At 39.5% G+C, this 19,809-nt stretch overlaps 1 protein-coding gene across 3 annotated transcripts in view; it reads left to right on the top strand.

Annotated features, from left to right (window-relative positions):
* Nucleotides 1-19,533, top strand: part of ENOX1 (ecto-NOX disulfide-thiol exchanger 1) — a 477,272-nt gene extending 457,739 nt beyond the window's left edge. For all 3 annotated transcript variants that reach the window (XM_075265460.1, XM_075265459.1, XM_075265458.1), the window contains 4 exons: nucleotides 4,904-4,957; nucleotides 11,985-12,087; nucleotides 15,080-15,165; nucleotides 17,884-19,533. In XM_075265460.1, coding sequence (XP_075121561.1) covers nucleotides 4,904-4,957; nucleotides 11,985-12,087; nucleotides 15,080-15,165; nucleotides 17,884-18,015 — 375 coding nt within the window. In that variant the 3' untranslated portion in view covers nucleotides 18,016-19,533. The remainder of the gene's footprint in view (nucleotides 1-4,903; nucleotides 4,958-11,984; nucleotides 12,088-15,079; nucleotides 15,166-17,883) is intronic.
* Nucleotides 19,534-19,809: the final 276 nt, after the last annotated feature.

Raw genomic sequence — 19,809 nt, 5'->3', positions numbered from 1 at the left:
CAGTAAATGCTGATATATATTTATAAATATATACACACCTTGCATTAGCTCTGTGCAAGAATTGAAGATGGTGGAGGTGGTGAAAGGTTCTCTAGTTTAGAACAGGGTATGAAGAGCTATATGGCCTCTCAGAATTTCTGCCATATACAATACGGTGTCCAGTACCCAGTCTGCTATGCCATTCAGTTTATACACTAGTGTAGATTTCAGATAACATCATGCACATGTCCATACATAAAGGGAGCTTGCACTGATTTCGTGTATTTTCCCTTTAGTTATCATTAGCATGAATAAATACTTTCATTCCCCATGAGATAACAATTCTGGAGCTGGTTACTAATAATTCTGCTTTGTGTGGTTCTTCAGTTATTCTTCCTAGAAAAGCATGAGTATATTAGCAAGTGGGTGTTGCTATTGCCCTTGTCAAAAACAAAGTGAATGGTGACTAGTCTAGTCTTACTAACATTTTTTTCAACAATTGAAAAGATCCATTAGTTTTCACAGATGCCCTTGTACGTCTAATATATTGCTATTAGAGATGAGCGAGTACTGTTCGGATCAGCCGATCCGAACAGCACGCTCTTATATGATGGACTGCATCCAAAGGGCGTAACTACCAGGGTAGCTGTGGTAGTCACTGCCCCAGGGCCCGGGACATTAGGGGGCCAGGCGGGCCCCTGGTGTGTGTGTGTGTGTGTGTGTGTGTGTGTGTGTGTGTGTGTGTGTGTGTGTGTGTGTGTGGTTAATAGGCCGTTACCTGCTGGAGTAATACCAGCAAGTAACGGGACCTATTTACTTACCGATCCTCTCTCCTCACAGGAAGCGGAAGCGACTGTAAACAGGAGAGGGGATCATTAAGTGAAGCTGAGAACCCCACAAACACTGCTATTACTATAGTTGTGGGGGGGGGAGTCTTTTCAGACTCCAGTGTGTAATGATCAGAGAGCTTAGAGAGGTGAGGGGAACTTAAAAAACACTGCTACCTACCTCTCCTGCTCTTGGAGGCGTTGGGCCTATTTGGTGGTGTCCCAGATGTCACATGTCCCAGTCTTGGGTGATTATGCATTGCGACGCAGGCCCATCTCACATGACACCTGATGCAACATTGAACATGGCAGAAATCATCAGGGAGTGCGCCATAGCCCAAGAGAGGTAAGTAACAGTGTTTTTTCTATGTTTGTATCCTCCCCTGGATCTCCAACCAATATACTCTGGGGTCTGAAAAGACCTCAGCGTATAATAATTGTTCATGGGTGTCCACAATGAGGCATAATACTGTGTGCAGGGGCCACTATGGGACATAATACTGTGTACAGGGGCCACTATGGGGCATAATACTGTGTGCAGGGGCTACTATGGGGCATAATACTGTGTGCAGGGGCTACTATGGGGCATAATGCTGTGTGCAGGGGCCACTATTGGGTATAATAGTGTGTGCAGGAATGCTGTTTGTGATCGGTCGGGGGGGGGAGGGCATGTCAAATGTTTGCCTTGGGGCCCAGCCATTCCTAGTTATGCCACTATATCATAGGGTCCTGAGTGGGAACTACTTTATCCTTATACTGCTCGACTCTCTCCAATAACTTACTATTTCTTGGGAGACAATAAATGACTTCTGTACATACTGTATATAAGAATAAATCATACTGTGTTAATTGGTGTGTAGGGTTTTCTATACCCTCGATAGCTATGTTCTAGTCAGTTATATGGCTCATTCCTCCACTCGCCCTGATCTCCCAGACTTCTTACTTTAAAAAAAAAAAAAAAAAGAGAGAGAGAGAAAGAAATTACTTTTAAAATTAATTCTCTTGTTGAATAAAATAATTCTGCATTTGAAAAAGGATGAAGGGAGGAAACAGATCTATTGTTTCCAAATTGATTTTGTGTCTGCTAAAAGCACTAATTACACAGTGTGTGAATAATAGCCTGCAATGTAATTGTTGTTTATCCTGTGCAAAATAATATATTTAAATGTGCATTCAGCATAGATGGTAGAATGGAGATTGGAGAGATGTATAAATCTAAAGTGTTTGTCCAGAATCCGTAATAGTACTGATAATATTGCCTCTTGCAGCAACTCCACTTAATGTATATTCACATGGCTGTATGCGAGTCCTGGACATGCAACATAGCTGCATCTGTCTGCATCTGTCTGCTGTTCATGGTTGATTTGCGTCTGTGTGGCATCAGTTTCACAAATGTCATAGCCATGAGAGTAGGAGTGATCCAGGAAAAACAGATAACAGTAAGAAATACTCTGATTTTCCCAGATTTGGACACTGCTTGTTAAAAAAGAATAGCTATGTGAACAGATCCATTGTCTTTAATGGGGCTGTGTGCCATATATCAACAAAAAGAAAAAACCTTTACATTAGTTGTCCCACAAATAACATCCACAGGATACAAGGTCGCACCTCTGGGACCACCACCGATCATGAGCGTAGAATTGTGTGCTTTTGGAATTAAATGGTGTCTGTCTGCAGTAAACTGGTTATAAAGCCAATCCCAGTACCTTGTAGAGTTGTTACTAAATATGTCTGTTGTTCAGCTTTGGAGCCCCATTGTCATGTAAATCACTGTTTTATTCATATGCAAGTGAGGAGAAAAGTGATTTGCCCAAGAATCTAGAGCTGAGACCAAAACTCAGGCAAGTATATGAATACAACTGTTATTTACATGAATATGGGGCTCCGAAGCTGAATAACAGAGGTATATTTGGAGACTGTAGAAAGACTACTACAAGATATTGGAATTAGGTTTATAACCAATGTATTGAGGACAGACTCCCTTTCAGTTGAGCTATTCCATTTAATTCTATGGGATTGATGAAGATAGACAAGTGCTGTATTTGGATATCTTCATCAGTGCCATATAGTTGAATGGAGCTACAGCAGATATGAGCGGTCCCCATTTAACTTTGGGGCCTGATGTGGTGCTCCAGGGATCAGACTCTTATCACCTATACTGCTATTATAGTATTCTGGCTAGTGTGCTTATACTTTTATTGTGTTAGCACATTTCTCTACGGTAGGTAGCTTGCAACCAGTTTATAGTAAATTGTTGGGTCTAAGCTGGTCAAGTATGAAACACATATACAGTATACTACAGGTCTAATTATTAACAGTGCTGTGTTTGCCATAATCCTGCATCTCTCAGCCGCTTCAGCTCTTTTATTACCTGCATAGGGCATTTTCTGCAGATTTGGAGTGTGGGGCTTCATGCTTGACACTGTACATTAAATATTCCTGAGTACAGAACAGAAGGGTGCACTACATTACTTTATGTTAACTTTATTTGTCAGTAACGACTCCATTATCAACCAGCAGAATTTTAGCAGGCTTTGGATGTAACTAAAGTTATAATGTAGCCCCTGTCCCCAGACAGACATTATGTAGATTTAATCCAGATGTAAACTGTATAAATGTATAAGACAGTATATAAATAGGTTTGTCATGTCTTTTCTTCCCCTCACACGGCTTCCACTTATGCAGAGTTGCTGTCATTTGCACATTCTAACTATAGAACAGTCGGTCTCTATGTGAACTCTTATATAAACAGGAATGTGATAGCGGTAACATTTCTTACTGTGCGTTTTCTGAGGCGAGACATCAGTTATATAAGTGTTCAGGTGTCCCCGGTACAGCTACAAGTCCTCCTGAGTAAGGAATAATTGTCGCTAGAATTTTATGTTCTAGTTGCTGGCAGTGCATAAAATAAGTAATACATACCTCAGTGTGCTTGGTTTTACTTAATCTTTAAGCAACGGCTGTATTATACAAACAAGCTAACTTTATTTGTAGTAAAGAATATTTCTCATGTATATTTTTCATGGTGATTTGCAACATAATAGAGGAATACTATAATAATCTATAAAAGGAACTTGTGACAAGGTTTGGGTCCACTAAATCACCTGCCAGTCTCAATCCTGCCCATACCAAAGCTGTCAATGTAAAATAAATAGTCAAACCCAACTAGGCTATCTAGGCATCATGCCAAAACAGGCCATATCTGTAATACTGAGTTAACAACTAACTTATACAAGATACGTTTCAGCTGGGACCAGGCACATGTTCATTGCACAGTGAACCATGGTCTCTGTAGGGTATGTCACGTGGCAGAAATGGAAGAGAAATTTGAGGTGGACTGCCACGTCACATTCCTTTTCCATTTCCGCCCCTCCAGTCTCCCATGACGAAGAGCCAAGGCAATGTTTTGGCTGCTCAATGTGGCTTTCCCTTGCTGACTAGGCTCAGATGAATGAGCTTCTTCAACGGATTGTCTCACGCTGCATATTCAGCCACAGAATCCGCGGCAAGATCGAGCAAGCTGCTTTCTTTAGCTCCTTGTTTCAGTCTCTGCCTCCCATTGAAAACAGTGGGAATCTGCTTCAAAATTGGTACGGAATGTGTTGAAACTGGAAATTTTTGCTTTAGGAATTTGCAAATTCTAGTTGAAAAAAAATCAGTTTCTGCCTCTCATTTAAATGAATGGATGCTGAGAAGGTAAATATGTATAATTGTTTTCAGACAACTGACCACTTTAGAGGGAGTCTGTCAACATTACATTGAGATATAAACTAATAACAGTACAATGAATGGCTATCAGCACAGTTTACAATGATTTATTGATTATTCAGGGTGAATGCTTCATTCTTGTAAAAAAAAAAAAAAAAAATGTATCCCTATGCAAATGAGCAGAAAGGGCTTTAGGGGTGTTGCTTACCATTGAACATTTTTTATGCCTGACAACCAATGTGTTTCCATGTAGCACATAATGTAACTCCAGCTACCAAACTGGGATCTGACATAGTGTAATATGGTATCTGTTATATCTCTACTCTGATAGTTCTTATCCTTCTTATAATATACAGATAAACTAATCCTCTGTTGCTATTTCTTTGCAGCTTAAAAATGCCAAAGAAGTTGCAGATTCCAATAACCACGACTACCTCACCAAAGTAAGTACCACAATCTGTATGCAACCACCTCCTGAGCAGTCAGCACATGATAGCATTGTCCTCTACCCTGCAATATGTCTTACCCATTGACACTTTAATTCCTCGTGTAGTTCCCATGACTCTGTAGTTATTTGCGTTGTTTGCTATTTGCAAGCCTTGCTCATCGGAAACATTGAACTGACACTGTTATGGAAACACAAGGAAATAAATCAGACATTGCATTGTGATTTGTTACAGAGAAAAAGATAAACTGCGTCTGCATTGTCGCACGGATAAAACTCTGCACAAAAATATCCATTATTCTGAAAAGCAATTATTAGGTTTCTATTCATTTCCTAGTTTCATGTTTATTAATTACATAGTTATGAGTAACATTAATCAGCAGAGGCTCCGAGAAAACTCTATAAGGAAATATCGAGATCCTGAACCTTAAAGGGCAATTCCTACTAAAATGCCTTTATACAGGAGTATTATCAGTCATAAAGGGGCTGTCCAAGACTTGATATTGATTACCTATCCTATCAATGTCAAATACTCCACTGATTATCTGTTGTGGCTGCCGAATTTACTCAGTGTGTGGTGCCAGAAGCGGACAGCTCTGTTCATTGTGTTGTGGCTGTGCTGTACTATTCCATGGTAGCTGAATGACAGTACCCCAACATGGCTACTACACAGTGGGAAAGGGCTGTCTGCTTCTGGCTTATACACTGTGCAAATCCGGTGGCCACTGTAGATGAGCGGCAGACTTGTGTGGTGTTGGACCTCCACCAATCTGATATGGATGACCAGAATTAAAGGGCTCTGTAAAGAGCTCAAAATCCTTTAACATTTTTCTGAAATGTCTGTTTCTGGTAAGCCTAAAGCACTGAGGAAAGGATCATATAAATCATACTGGCTGCTTTATTTTATGCCAAGAATGAGTTTATAGTTCACTCATGAGAAAAACAAAAGAGGGACAAGAAGAGCTTCACTCTTATTGTCCTATTAGCTTCCACGGTTATTAAGATGGTGTTCCGTTTTTATCAGATTAATTAATACTATTCATAAGGTGGATTCAGACTACCGTTATTTGATGTCTGTTGCCCTCATCCTTCACAGGATAAGAGCAATGGACATTAAATGAAAGCTTCAGATGGAGTCCCCTCCACTGAATAGCTTTCTGCAGGACTTTTTCTTCTGCTACAAAAATAAACAAACACGTTGTTTCCATAGAGTCAATGGGAATGGACACGGGCCGAAGGAGCTCTATCTGTGTCCATTACTCTGTTACAGTTAGTGTCCATTGCTGTCACCATATGACGGATGACTGAAACAGACATTAATAATATGATTGTAGCTTTGGTTCATTTTTTTTGCATAAATTTTGTCAATTCTTCACTGTTCTGAAGAGAACTGTCCTGATAATGTTATGGGCCAAGACTAAATAGGGCACATCCACCTGAGATATAAAGTGAATGAAAAAGGTTTGTTCCATATTTACTCCAGTGAGAGCTGCATCCAAGTCCACACATTTTGCATGCAGGTTTTGCAGCCGCTATACCACAGCTTTTACCTTATGTAATGCATAGGCTAAAATCCACTGTGGAAATCTGCAGTATACTGTATATTGACATGCTTTAAAATCTGCACCACATGTCAATTTTCCCACAAATATTTCCTTAGTGTCTGGATGACAGTTTTTATAATCTCATCTACTTTGATGCTACTGTAATATACTGTTGAAGACAGAAAATAGTATGAACATACTCTTAAATCTACAGTACAGTTTTCAGAATGGTTGGCAGTAAACAATGTAACTTCCTATTGAATTAAAAGACTGACTTCCTAATTACATCATGGAAGTCAGATTTGCATATTCTTCCCATGTTCCTTTGCACAGTGGAGCGCTCATGGCTTAATAAGACTCCACACACCTAAATGGTGGTCTCTCCCTATGGAGTGACGATATCCCCCCAACCCTATTGAATTACAGCAAATAGAGATTTTGACTGTAGCGAGAAATTGATACAAAAATTGTATTAGAAAAGTTTATAATTTTATATTAAACAAAAAAAAAAAAAGTGTCCATTATACAAACCATATTACAATGTAAATCCCGTCCCAGCCAAGGATCTAATGACCAGACCTTGCAGAATCCTAGATCTCATCCAACCGAAGTGTGGGTAGTAAAGACAGCCAGAATAGCTGGAAGTCTTTGGCTTGTTTTTGGCTTATTTTTGCATATTTTGATTGCTCTCACAGATTACGATAAGGTGGCAATTTATAGATGAAACAATATTCTTAAAAAGCGGTTTCTATATGGGAGACACTAATGTCATGGGCGCTAGATAAGGTATTGCAGTTATTGATGGGGATTAAAGAATAATTAGGTACAGTGTATATATGACTGATTGCCATGCAAGCCACAGACCTGGGCCGACTGTAGATAACTGCAGCACAGACACATTACTTTATTTGCCAGCAGATTAGACTGGTTGCACTGGGAATGGCTGTGGCGTGTAAGAGGCAATGGAAGACTGCGAAGAAATAATCAGGGCACAGAGGCACCAGCCAGCTGTCGGATAATTCACTGACTAATCCACTGCATTGATCTCTAGGTTTAAGATTCAGGGAAGGCTTGACAGCATTGGGTTTTCAAATCCTCCTTCGGAGCCGCAGGGCACAGAGCTCTAATTTGGGGAAGTCAGAAAGTACCAAGCCATAGGAGGAGTTAGGACAGAGTTACAATACTCTCACAGATTGCCAGTCACACAATCTGCATGTACAACTAGGTTTTCATTATATATATGTGATAAATAAAAGGCATTTAATAAGCATTGCAGACTGTTTACCATGTCATGTGCTGTCAAGAGATGAATGCATGAAGATATCTACATCACTTTTCTGGAGCTAAAAAGTAACACATTTTTAAGCAAAGCCATTATTGCCAAAAAAGCAACTTTTTTTTTACTGTTTTATGACACATGGCTCTTTTCATGGACACATTTATTTCTATCACAATATATTACAGTACCAGTAGGTACACCAGTTTTGTGGTGTAAAAAAGTCATCTATATCCTTTATAATACTGCTCTTATAGGATTCTCTGGAGCTCCCCCTAGTGGTGGCTGCTGTACAGAACAATAGAAATAATAACATTAATCTGAGATATAAATGGAAGCTATAACAAAATCAGGCTTGTAAACCTTCCTGTAATCTGAATAGCTGTTTATATAAAGATACCCAGATCTGTTTCTGACGCATGATTCTTTAATACAGGATAAATACCTTCTGCTTTTTCCTATAAGGTCAGTCCATACAATTAGATTATGGGAAACTGTAAGTTCATTTTAGTAAGTGACGGCAGAAAGCGAAGCTCATACAATACTTATTTTTATACTCTACTCTAGCCATTACTGCTATTAATCCTATTTATTAATATTCAGCTGTAAGACCTTCTTTATAGGCGCAGCTGAATCTCTGCATTTCATTACATCATATTTTGGCTTCAGAGGCCTAAATGCCTTCTAAGCTACTCATCCTAGTGGCGTTCTAACCTTGTTTGATCATTTCTTTTCTCCCTTTCCAGTTGCTACCAGGGAACAGATTAAACGAGTATTATAACTTCAGCCCATAAATCTAATTCATTGTATAGTAATAAAGTTACACAAGTTACACCCATTCTTTACAGCTTCTCAGGATCTCTGCTTGCAGTCATTCCGCAGAGATTAGTATGGCTTACTTCCAGGGTATGAAGGTTCTTAGCTCATTATAAGACACGAGACAAGTTATCCCTTTAAATGACTGCAAGCAGAGATCTTGATACTTGTGAAGAAATGATATAGAAAGTTGTTTCTATACAACAAATAACTGTATATTTTCTGATACCACAGTACCATAGTATAACACTAGGTTGTGTGTATTACTGAATATAAATGCTTACTTGCTTACCATTTAGAGCATTAGAGATGTTGGTAAGATTAGATGCTGTAACCTATCACATAGAAAATGAACGCCTTCAGGTATCCATAAACATCAGTGATTCCCAACCGGGGTACCTTGGCACCCAAGAGTGCCATGGAGACCTGCCAGGGGGTGCTATGACAATTCAGGGGGAAATGACCACATGCCCTCTTCAACTACTAGGGCCTTTTTATAGGAAGTCAGTTAAAGTGTAATGAATCTTTCGAAACGTTTGATGGCAGTATTTGTGACATTAATATATTTTGTAATTTACTTTATGAACAGATTTTGACTCTTAAATACTGTGCTGAAATCTACTTCTGTCCTGTCTGTATTCTTTGCCTTGTTTCTCTACTTGGCTTCGCAGTGGAGTACTGATGTAGGGGCTCTAATTAGTCCAAGGAGTCCATTTTGTACAGTTATCTCTCAGCCATAATAAATGTAAAACAGTGCTTTTTGTAGATTTTCATATTTTGTTTTATCTGAATTATATTTAATTATTCCAGAGATGTCCTATAGCGGCTCCTATTATAAGTATGCCAATCCCGGATGTGCTTTAAACTCGTAATATCTCTGGAACTGATACAGAAAAAAATGCGATCTTACAGTCATATGGAATGTGAGAATCTCATCTTTCATATGACACCAGAATCACTATTCTACAAAATGGTAGAGATTAGAGATGAGCAAACAGTGAAATATTCAATATTCGATATTCGTTTTGAATAGCCCCTCAATATTCGACTATTCAAATGAATATCGAACCCCATTATAGTCTATGGGGGAAAAAAAGCTTTGTTTCAGGGGAAACCACTTTTCGACTCAGGAGAGTCACCAAGTCCACTATCACACCTCAGCAAATGAGAACACCATCTCTGGAATGCAACTGGGACAGCAGGGGAAGCATGTCTGGGGGCATCTAACATGCCCAAGTCACTGTATTACGCCACTAATAATGCGGGAGCTGACTTTTTCCTATAGGAATGCATTGACCAGCGTTGATTGGCCGAATGCCATACAGAGTACAGCATTCGACCAATCAACGCTGGTTCTGCCAGAGGCTCGTCTGTGAGGAGGCGGAGTCTAAGATCAGTCCACAGTAGTCTCCATTGTGGTCTGATCTCAGATGTAGCAGTGTTGAGTGCACAGCTCTGCTACACCTGAGGTATAGCAGAGTTGACACAGCGCTGCCACATCTCAGGTATGGCAGAGTTGAGCGGGAGCTGACTTTTTTCCCATAGTAATGCATTGACCAGTGTTGATTGGCTGAATGCCATAAAGTGTACAGCATCTGGCCAATCACCACTGGTTCTGCCGGAGGCTAATCTGTGAGGAGGCGGAGTCTAAGACTGGTCCACAGCAGTTTCCATTGTGGTCCGATCCGAGAGTTGACACAGCTCTGCTACACCTGAGATGCAGCAGAGCTGGCCGTGCGCTGAGCTCCGCTACACCTGAGATGCAGCAGAACTGGCTGTGCGCTGAGCTCTGCTACACCTGAGATGTAGCAGTACTGTGCGCTCAACGCTGCTACATCTCAGATGTAGCAGCGCTGTGTCAACCCTGCTACATCTGAGATTGGACCACAATGGAGACTGCTGTGGACCGATCTTAGACTCCGCCTACTCCGGCAGAACCAGCGTTGATTGGCCGAATACTGTACTCTGTATGGCATTCGACCAATCAACGCTAGTCAAAGCATTCCTATGAGAAAAAGTCAGCTCCTGCATATCGCAAGCTGACAGGGATCCCGACCAGATAGAGCCCCAAAGAGCTGTTTGAGTAACATTCCTACCTAAATAAAGGTAATCCCTAGCTAACCCTGCCGGTACATCTATCCCTGTCTCAAAGTCACATAGTTCACAGTCTCATATAAACCGAATCTGAAATCCACCATTCAAATAAGTTGGAGGTCACCTGATTTCGGCAGCCAATTACTTTTTCCAATTTTTTTTCGATGCCTTCATTGTCATAGTTCCTATCCCACCTTCCCTGCGCAGTTATTGGTGCAAAAAAAGTGCCAGGGTTGGTGGGAGGGGACACAAATTTTTAGTGCGTTTGCTGCGTGGTACTCGATTGGAATCGAATATCTCGAGCAGCCTGATATTCGATCGAATACCAATTCGATCGAACGCCGTTCGCTCATCTCTAATAGAGATATGTAACTTTTTAAGGTGCCTCACAACTTTCCCTGCTTTATTAGAATCTGTACACCCATATTCCAGTGAAAGTAACAAGGCAAAGAATAAAGAAATGACAGAAGTGGATTTCAGTTCAGGATTTACTGGAATTGAGCAAAAATCTGTTAATAAAGCATATTATAATATTTATTAACGTCACAAATGCTGCCAGAAAATAGTTGTTGAACATCTAGACACACTTTAACTACATTTATCTTTGGATTGTGAATCAAACAATGAGAATGTACAATCTCTATGCGGATTTTGCCCTTGGTTAAATGTAATCCCAGGCCTCCGACTCTTCAAGTCAATAGGACTAACCTTTGATATTGCTGCGCTTGGCACTATTGTAGCAGATAGGATAAGGATAATATATCCACTCTTCCCACAGAAATGAGCACACACTGTATATAGACGGTGCATATTTTATGGCAGTGATATTTTTCTACTCATGTTGTAAGACTCTTGTTTCATGTAGTCGCTAATAAATGTCTTATTTGCATACAATTTGCATTTGCACAATGGATGCGATGTTCTATTATTAATTTAATGAGTAAAAGCATTTCCAATACAGAAATTCATTTTTTATATTTCAATTACATTTCCTTTCATTTTCTTCAAGCATAAATCTCCCTTATGTTTATGAGGCCGCTATTTCAGTTTAATTAAAGTAGCAAAACATTCACTGCCAATTCTCAGCACCATGAAAGGTGGCTGCTCCAGCCAGACATCATTTACATCATCTCTCCAAAATTTACAAACTTCAGCTAATAAACTTTGTTTCAGCCAGTCTCCTATTCGGAGAAGAGGAACAAGTAAAGTCAACCAGATACTTGTATGTCGTCAAAAAGATGTCATAGTGAAGGCTGAAAAACTGCTCAAAAGCTGTAACTCTTATGTACTTGTAGGAAAATGGTACAGTCAATGTTGCGGTGTTCAACCATGACAAAGAAAAGGACTCGGAGAAACAAAGACAGGGTCTGAGATCAGAGAAAGAAGCCTTGCTCATAGGTAAGACGATACTGCGGAGGTATCATGTGTCCAAGATCTTCACCATTCATTGGCCATAGTTGATCCGATAAAAATATCATCTTTAGGGTGCATTGACACTACTGATATGCTGCCTGATTCTGAACGTTAAAACACGTTCAGAATCAGCGCGTATAAAGCCGTTCCCATTCATTTCAATGGGAGCCGGCATACGAGCTCTCCCCATCGAAATGAATGGTCTGCTTTTTTCACTACGAGGGATCCCATTGAAGTGAATGGGAAGTGCTCGCATGTACGGCTAGCTCTGCTCATGCCGAGCCGTACACGCAAGCACTTCCCATTCACTTCAATGGGAGTGCTCGTAGTGAAAAAAGCAGCCCATTCATTTCAATGGGGAGCGCTCGTATGCCGGCTCCCATTGAAATGAATGGGAACGGCTTTATACGCGCTGATTCTGAATGTGTTTTAACGTTCAGAATCAGGCAGCGTATCAGTAGTGTGAAAGCACCCTTATAATGTCTTTTGAGGAACAGTATATGTCTTGGGTAATGGACTCCATTTCATTGGTAGCATGTAATGTATATGTAAATAATGTATGTAGAAGAAGCCATATTCAGGTTGTAAGCAAGGACCTTCATTACAACTCACAACAAGAAACTACAGTCTACACGCTAAGGCCATAAGACAGGCATTTATTCCCAGCCTATGTTACTGCTGCAACACCTGCTGTTGCAGTCAAATCCCCTCCAGTGATTTTACTGAGCCAAACACTATAATAACAGATTGTCAAAATAGGACCAAATTACAGTGATTACAGCCATGTCAAGCTGGCATAAGGCCAGCGACCTACACTAGGCAGCTAAGTAAGCAGTATGTTCCTATCACAATGGAAATAACTCTAAGGCCGGGGACGTACGTTGCATTCTCGGTGCGGGATAGTCACTGCCAAATTGCCAGTGGCTAATCCACTGCAAAGAACAGTAGCAGTGTAGTGGATGGGATTTAAACAAATCCCTTCTACACTCTACAGAAACCCACACTATAAAGAGTCTTATGTAATGGGTTTCAAAGACAGAACATGTCAAGGACTTTCAGCCCTGGGAGCAATATTCTTGCTGCTCAAGTATAATGGGCGATGTCGTAGCAGTAGGAGGATCAACCCCCTTCCCCACTTCATGAGGTTTCACAGGCAGGTGATGGTAGGGGGTCTAAAGGGGCAAGAGCAGTGCTACAGGGAGCTGAAGACCTGCCCCCTCAGTGCACCAACTGCCTTAGTCCTATAAGACTTAAAGGTTGTTTTTCTCCAAATCTACAAAAGTGACATACATCACAAATATTTATCACTGTAATGTGCTCTGTAACAGGTTGAATCTGCTTGGGGGGAAGTGATAGACTCCCATTAAATGGGTTATCTAGGAAAGCATTCCAGGCTTTTTCTAAGGATAGCCCATTTATGTTTGGTTAGTGGAGGTCTGACTTCTGCAATTCCCGTTGATGGTTTGTGGTGCTCCAGCTAATTCAGCGCTAGTCAGTGTTCACTTATGGACAAGCAGTAAAAACGCCAATCTGCTTTCTGGTGCATTACAGTTCTATCAGAGGTCTGGGGAACAGAATCCCAATGGTGAAATATTATTGGCCTGTCCCATTTTACTCCTAGAAAACCCTTTCAGGGTAAGGACACATGTTCAGGGTTTTTTTTTTATTCAGTTTTCAAAGACAAATCCAGGAGTGGATTGAAAAAAAGAGCAAGTCACACCTGGTTTTGGCTTTCAAAACTGCATTAAAACCTGAAAATGGATGTAGAACATCTTGGCTAGATACAGACATGCTTACTCCATTCCCTTCTTCTTTGTACCTGATTTATAATCTATGGTGTTTGTTCTGTCTACTTACATATATGTTGTGTGCCTACCCCAGTCCTGTATAAGGCCGGGTTCACACAGGGTTTTTTGGACTGGATTTTGATGCAGAATCAGCGTCAAAGTCCGGCTCAAAAAACCGCCTCCCATTGAATTCACTGGGTTCCTTTCTTCAACAATGTGTCCTTTCTTCATGCGGATTCCATGGCGTAATCTGCCGCAGAGTCCGTGACGCGAACACTCCCGACTAGGCCCATTCATTTGAGCCTAATCCGGAGTGCAGTGCATTGCACTGGCATCCAGTCGCGGCTAGCTCTTTTTTGGACCGGATTCAGAGGCAGCCTCCGCCTCAAAATCCAGTCCAGAAAAACCCTGTGTGAACCCAGCTTAACATTATAAAGCTATGTTACTTAGATTTCATCTTGTATACTGGGGATTCGTCTTTTTCCGACATTGCGTTTAATCTGATGGTTTATTTCAGTGAAGTCTAAGTAACTACATGATGGGGGAACTGCACCTTCTTCACAGGACCATTTAGCTGTAATGGGAATTAAATAGTTTTTATGACTATGAACAGAGTAATTATTGGGAAACTTCAAGTCAGTGTGTTTCGTGACACATCTATATAAAATATTTTCTCGAGGGAACATCCACTCTAAAGAAAAATGATAATTGCCTTATTCCAGTAGCTGCAATTTTGTATTGGCAAATCAAGCATAAAATGGATGGTTAATAAGCTTCGAGCAGACGGAATTGGAAACACACCATTCTATATTGTTTTATCTCAGTCACCTGGCTGTTTCACTCCTGTGAAGTGCTGGATATAGTTGGAACAGTTTTGGCCATTGCTATAAAATATCTTTATGTTTAACCCTTTATGTGGTGTGTGTGATGCCAACTACACATAATGTTCCAAGGTTACATTCAGATTTGGAAATATTATAAAACAAAACAAGAATTGGCTGCCTGTGGCTCACCAGCTGTTTCTACCGGGCTCCAAATACCGCTGTGCCAATCCAGCTGGGGGACATGTCGCGGTTTGTAACAGCTGAAAAGCCCTAGGATGCTGTAGTCTGTGTGACAAGGTGCCAGATTTTTCCGCAAGGTTGTAGATCATTACTGTGTACAAATCTATATGTTCTATTGACTTTCAGGTATCATTTCAACGTTTCTCAATGTCCATCCATTTGGAGCAAATATCGAATACTTGTGGTCGTACCTTCAACAGCTGGACTCCAGGGTAGAACATATTTTCTATTTTTATGTCATATGAGTGTAATGTAAATCTGCTGTGTTTTATTATATTGTGTTCGCTGGGCCCTGATCTATCCAATCTATGCAGGCACATTCTGCAGATTTGTTTCTGGACGGTGAAGGCATGTTCCCATTAAGCAGCACTCCAAAATGCTATTTTCTCCTTATATTGCAGTTAAAATGTAAACTTTGATTTTCTAACTTGTTGAATGTTTTGAAAGTATTCAAAAAATCCTTGAGAGGTTTTGTTTTCTTCCTACCCCATCTTCCAAGAGCCATATATTTTTCTGTCAGCATAGCCTGTGAGGGCTTATTTTTTGTGGGACAAGTTGTATTTTTTTCATAGCATTCACCGATAACCCAGAACTTTTTAATATTTTTGTCAAGGGAACTATGTTAGGTCTCTTCTGTTAAAGGGTAGGCTGTAAATTTACTGGTATTTTAGGAAACCTATGACTTTATGGTCACTTTATATTTAATTATGTAGGGGGAAAGAGGTAACCAAATAATGGGATATTACTTATTTTGATTCTTTTTTTTCTTGACTTTTTTGAATTTTCTATACAGTTTTATATATCCTTTCATGGTCTTGTTTTGTTTTTTTATTTTTTATTTTTTTAACCTTATGAGTCTGTTCAGATTCTCCTGCTTTATAACTTTCTGTTTGGACTGCACTTTAGATGTGACAAGTTCCTTTAACCCTTATACACACACGTACAGGAGTAGAGACCTGGCAACAGGGACCATGATTAGAGACTATTACTACTACTATTATTACTACACGCTGCTATTAAGGAGGGATTCTCATTGATGTGATCTTCCTGTGGTGCTTAATAATTTTATGTAAAATTTATAAAGTCAAGCTCCGCCACACAGGGTTAAGTATATTGCCAACATGAAGTACCATGGAATATAAATAGCCTTTTGAAGGTAACTTGTTTTGCGTGATTCTATTGTTTTAGGCTATTCATAGGGCATTAATCTGATTAATGTTACATTGTTTGGAACAAATAATATTTTGCAACAACAATAGTGTCCTGTCAAAAACCATCTACAGTAGAGTAGGTGTAAATGACGGGGATCAGTAGACATGACATTCTCCCTTTGTTCTGCATTAGAAAATGCCCGACCATTAGGAACTTGTTTTATGCTCTTTGTAATATTATCAAACATAATGAATTAATTTGCATTCATATAGATGTCACCTACATTTCCACGGATGTTCCACAGTTCAGTTATTTAGTGATTGTTAATAGACATTTAGAATGAGGTGTTACTAATTTAACACTGTGGGAGGTTTCATCAAATGCAATTACAATGTTAATAGTTTCCGAGTAACACAGGAACGCCATCATAACACATTTGATGGTATAAACAGCATATTCTAGCTCTAGGGTAATAATAAACAGTTTCTGATCAGGTTTAATGCAAGAAATGATTGCTAAATTACCGTATAAACAAAGAGCTATTGCGCCAGGATCAACCCACAGGTAATTCAGTACAGCTTAGGAGCTGGAAATTACAATTACGGTAAAATGGTCATCTGTGTTCCCATATGACGCACAGTACTCTTTGTGAATCCCTTCACTTATGTATTCTTGGTAACATCCCAGTAAGTGAACCGCTTGAGAAATTGTGCAGTTATATTTACCAAAAACGGATTGTCTATAATATCCACCCGGCTACTTATGTGAATAGTACTTAAGTCCGCTGCAGAAGCAGCACTCACTGAAACTGCTGGAAAGCCGGATTTCTTATTCTGGTGAATATCAAGATGTAAGTCATACTTAGCTGATAAAGTCACAGAGGTGCTCTGCAATAACTATCAGCATTTCTCATAATTTATCTTCTATTAAATGTACAGTAGATGAAAGTTTTGTCTTAATTTTAAGGGGATGTTTGGTCTGTATTGGAAAGCTCAGTTTCCAAAGTAGATTTTTTTTGAGAATACAAAAGTCCTGGAGTCTGACTGGGAAAAAGTAGGGTGGGCTGCCCAATACCTGCCCATGTTAAGTGACAATTATCTGCATGTGCAGCATGTATATATGATCTGACAGAGAGGATGGCGGTATCGACGCATCCACAAACCCTCGCCCTATAACGGGTTTAAGATGGATTAATAGCAATTGTTAAATGGCTGATAATTGTTAATGGCCTCTCTGGTTTGTAGGTAAATATGCAATAACAAACGGCCATTAACATTCATCTGTCAATCCAATTGACAGCACTGCAGGGTTTTTGGCGACTTTACGACCTCCAGTTTCACTCTATTGGAGTGTATCCTACAAAGGTACATGAGGCAGATCTTTACTGACCAATGAGCAGTAGACCGGGTCATGGCTGTATCTCCATTGCCATGCAGAGTTGTTATAGTTACAACCATTCTTCTATATAGTTAGAACTACAATATATATTGTGTCACTGTCACTATCTCTTCTGAGCTCGCTGTGCCTAATGTATCTGTCCTTGTGTCCTACAATATAAAGGTTCAGTCATGTACTTCTGTACATGGATTGAATGAGTTGCTATTTTTGAGCAATTTTCAAGAGGACAGACCCCTCTTTTAAGTCTATATGCCCTGATAATACACATACATAGGGGTGGCCCCTTTCAGTCCTTGCACACTAGGGATAGTCGTTCACTTGACAAACTACTCTAAACTTTATACTATTTTCCTTTAATGTTTTTCTCTCTTTTTGTACAGATATCTGCTAATGAAATTGAGTCTTTACTCATGAGGTTACCTCGAATGTTTAAACAAGAATTCACTGGTGTAGGAGCAACACTGGAAAAGAGATGGAAATTCTGTGCCTTCGAAGGAATCAAGACAACTTGACTGCGCATGGTTCTAGAGACATTTAGCTAAATGCTGTAGCATGGCAGATTATGAAGTATTCCTTAGGTAATGGACATTTTGCAAGGCCGATGAACTTGAACTTTAGTTACATCTGTGATGTGCTCTTGTGAGTGAAGACGTCATTGTGCACCAGTCCCTCAGCTTTTGTTTCAGAATTGTGATAGACCTCTTTGCTGTAAAGGTAAATACATCGGATGTTTCATTTTAATCTAGGTAGCTCTGAAAATGTGTAGTTCTGTATTAATGGTTACATAGAAGAGTTAGAAGGACGAACAACTACTGAAAAGTGACGTACACAGTAGATCAGTAGAGTTTAGGCCCAAAAATGGATTTAACCCCCAACACTCCCATGAGGTTTTTTCTAGATTGGTGCAATTTGGGACTTGGCTTTAACATAACACAGTGATTTCTTTCTTTTGAAATGTCCTAAGAATCTATCATGCTCTTAACAACCTGTAGTAATGTGAATACAATACATTACATAACTCCGCCATATATCACACAGAAAATGAGAATTCAATAGTGGATGAGTTACAGGTTGTCTACCTCTGACCATCAGAGAAGATACTTGAAGTCTACCTTACTAAGGTACACCTGCTAGTGGCTAAACACATTAGATAGAAATAGGCTGACTATGGAACAACCATTGACAGATTCATTTCCTGGTGAATGATGGTTCTGCATAGCCATGTATATTAGTCCATACTGGCTGTTACAGTCATTCAAAGTGGCCATACCAGTTCACTGACAACAGATGGGGGTGGACACATCTTTCTGGGAACTGTGGGTAAAAATCAGCTGAAAATTTCAAAACGCAGACCTTATTTCCAGCTAAAACAATCATTCATTGTAAAAATTCTACCTGGCGAACATTTGTTATGGTTGAAGTTATGGTCCATTTTCATCAATTTTAGTCTAATGTGTATGGACAACTTTAGACCTTACAAAAGGTCTTCTAAACTCATTATGTACACAATTTATTATGTATCAGTATATTCCGTTATTGGTCCTGGATGGCGACATTCTTCCTGCAGGGCTTATTTCTGCCTGCCAGAAAACAGAATAATATTGCTCTTTAAGGAGAATGAACTCTATAATTTTGCTCTGTATAGAGGGTGTTATGCCCTGAACACAAAGCAAATGTAGTGAGTTAGGGTAACTGGTAACAAGCCCTCTTACGATGTTATGGGTCAATACGATTCTCATTTGTCATATCCAGACCCTTTCATATTTGAACATTTGCCCGAACACACAGACTTTATACAGGTCAGTGATGTGGCGTATTCACTTCAGATTTTTTTATCTTTGCGTTTCTGATCAAATACAGCAGGTTTTAGTATTGCCAAGCGAGATTAAACAGTGTGAGCCGACTCATGAAATGGAATCTAAATTATTATTTTTCTAATATCAACCACAGTCCAGAGTAAGACAGCATATACTGTAAATGTATCTTCCTGATGTAAATATTGAGAAAAATGTTGTTTTTTTTTGTTTTTTTTTCTGTATTGGTATGTAATATATTCCGATATATGCATCAGAATAAATATTCAATTGCATTGTTAGCAAATTTTATATTAAATACTTGAAAATAAAAACTGTTTTTCAATAAATATTATTGTACTTACAATATATTTTCAATTCATGGATTTGCCTTTTCTGTATTATTTGTCACCAAGCGCACTTTATATCGAGTCTAAATGAGTTTTTTCTTATTTCTTAAAATATAGCTACAATTTTAAAAAAAAATCTCATATATATTGGGGTGTGGGGCAG

This window comes from Leptodactylus fuscus, chromosome 2 (genome assembly GCF_031893055.1).
Source record: "Leptodactylus fuscus isolate aLepFus1 chromosome 2, aLepFus1.hap2, whole genome shotgun sequence".
Lineage (NCBI taxonomy): Eukaryota > Metazoa > Chordata > Amphibia > Anura > Leptodactylidae > Leptodactylus > Leptodactylus fuscus.
Note: the sequence above shows the minus strand (reverse complement) of the source record. Positions and strands in the feature narration are given on the sequence as shown.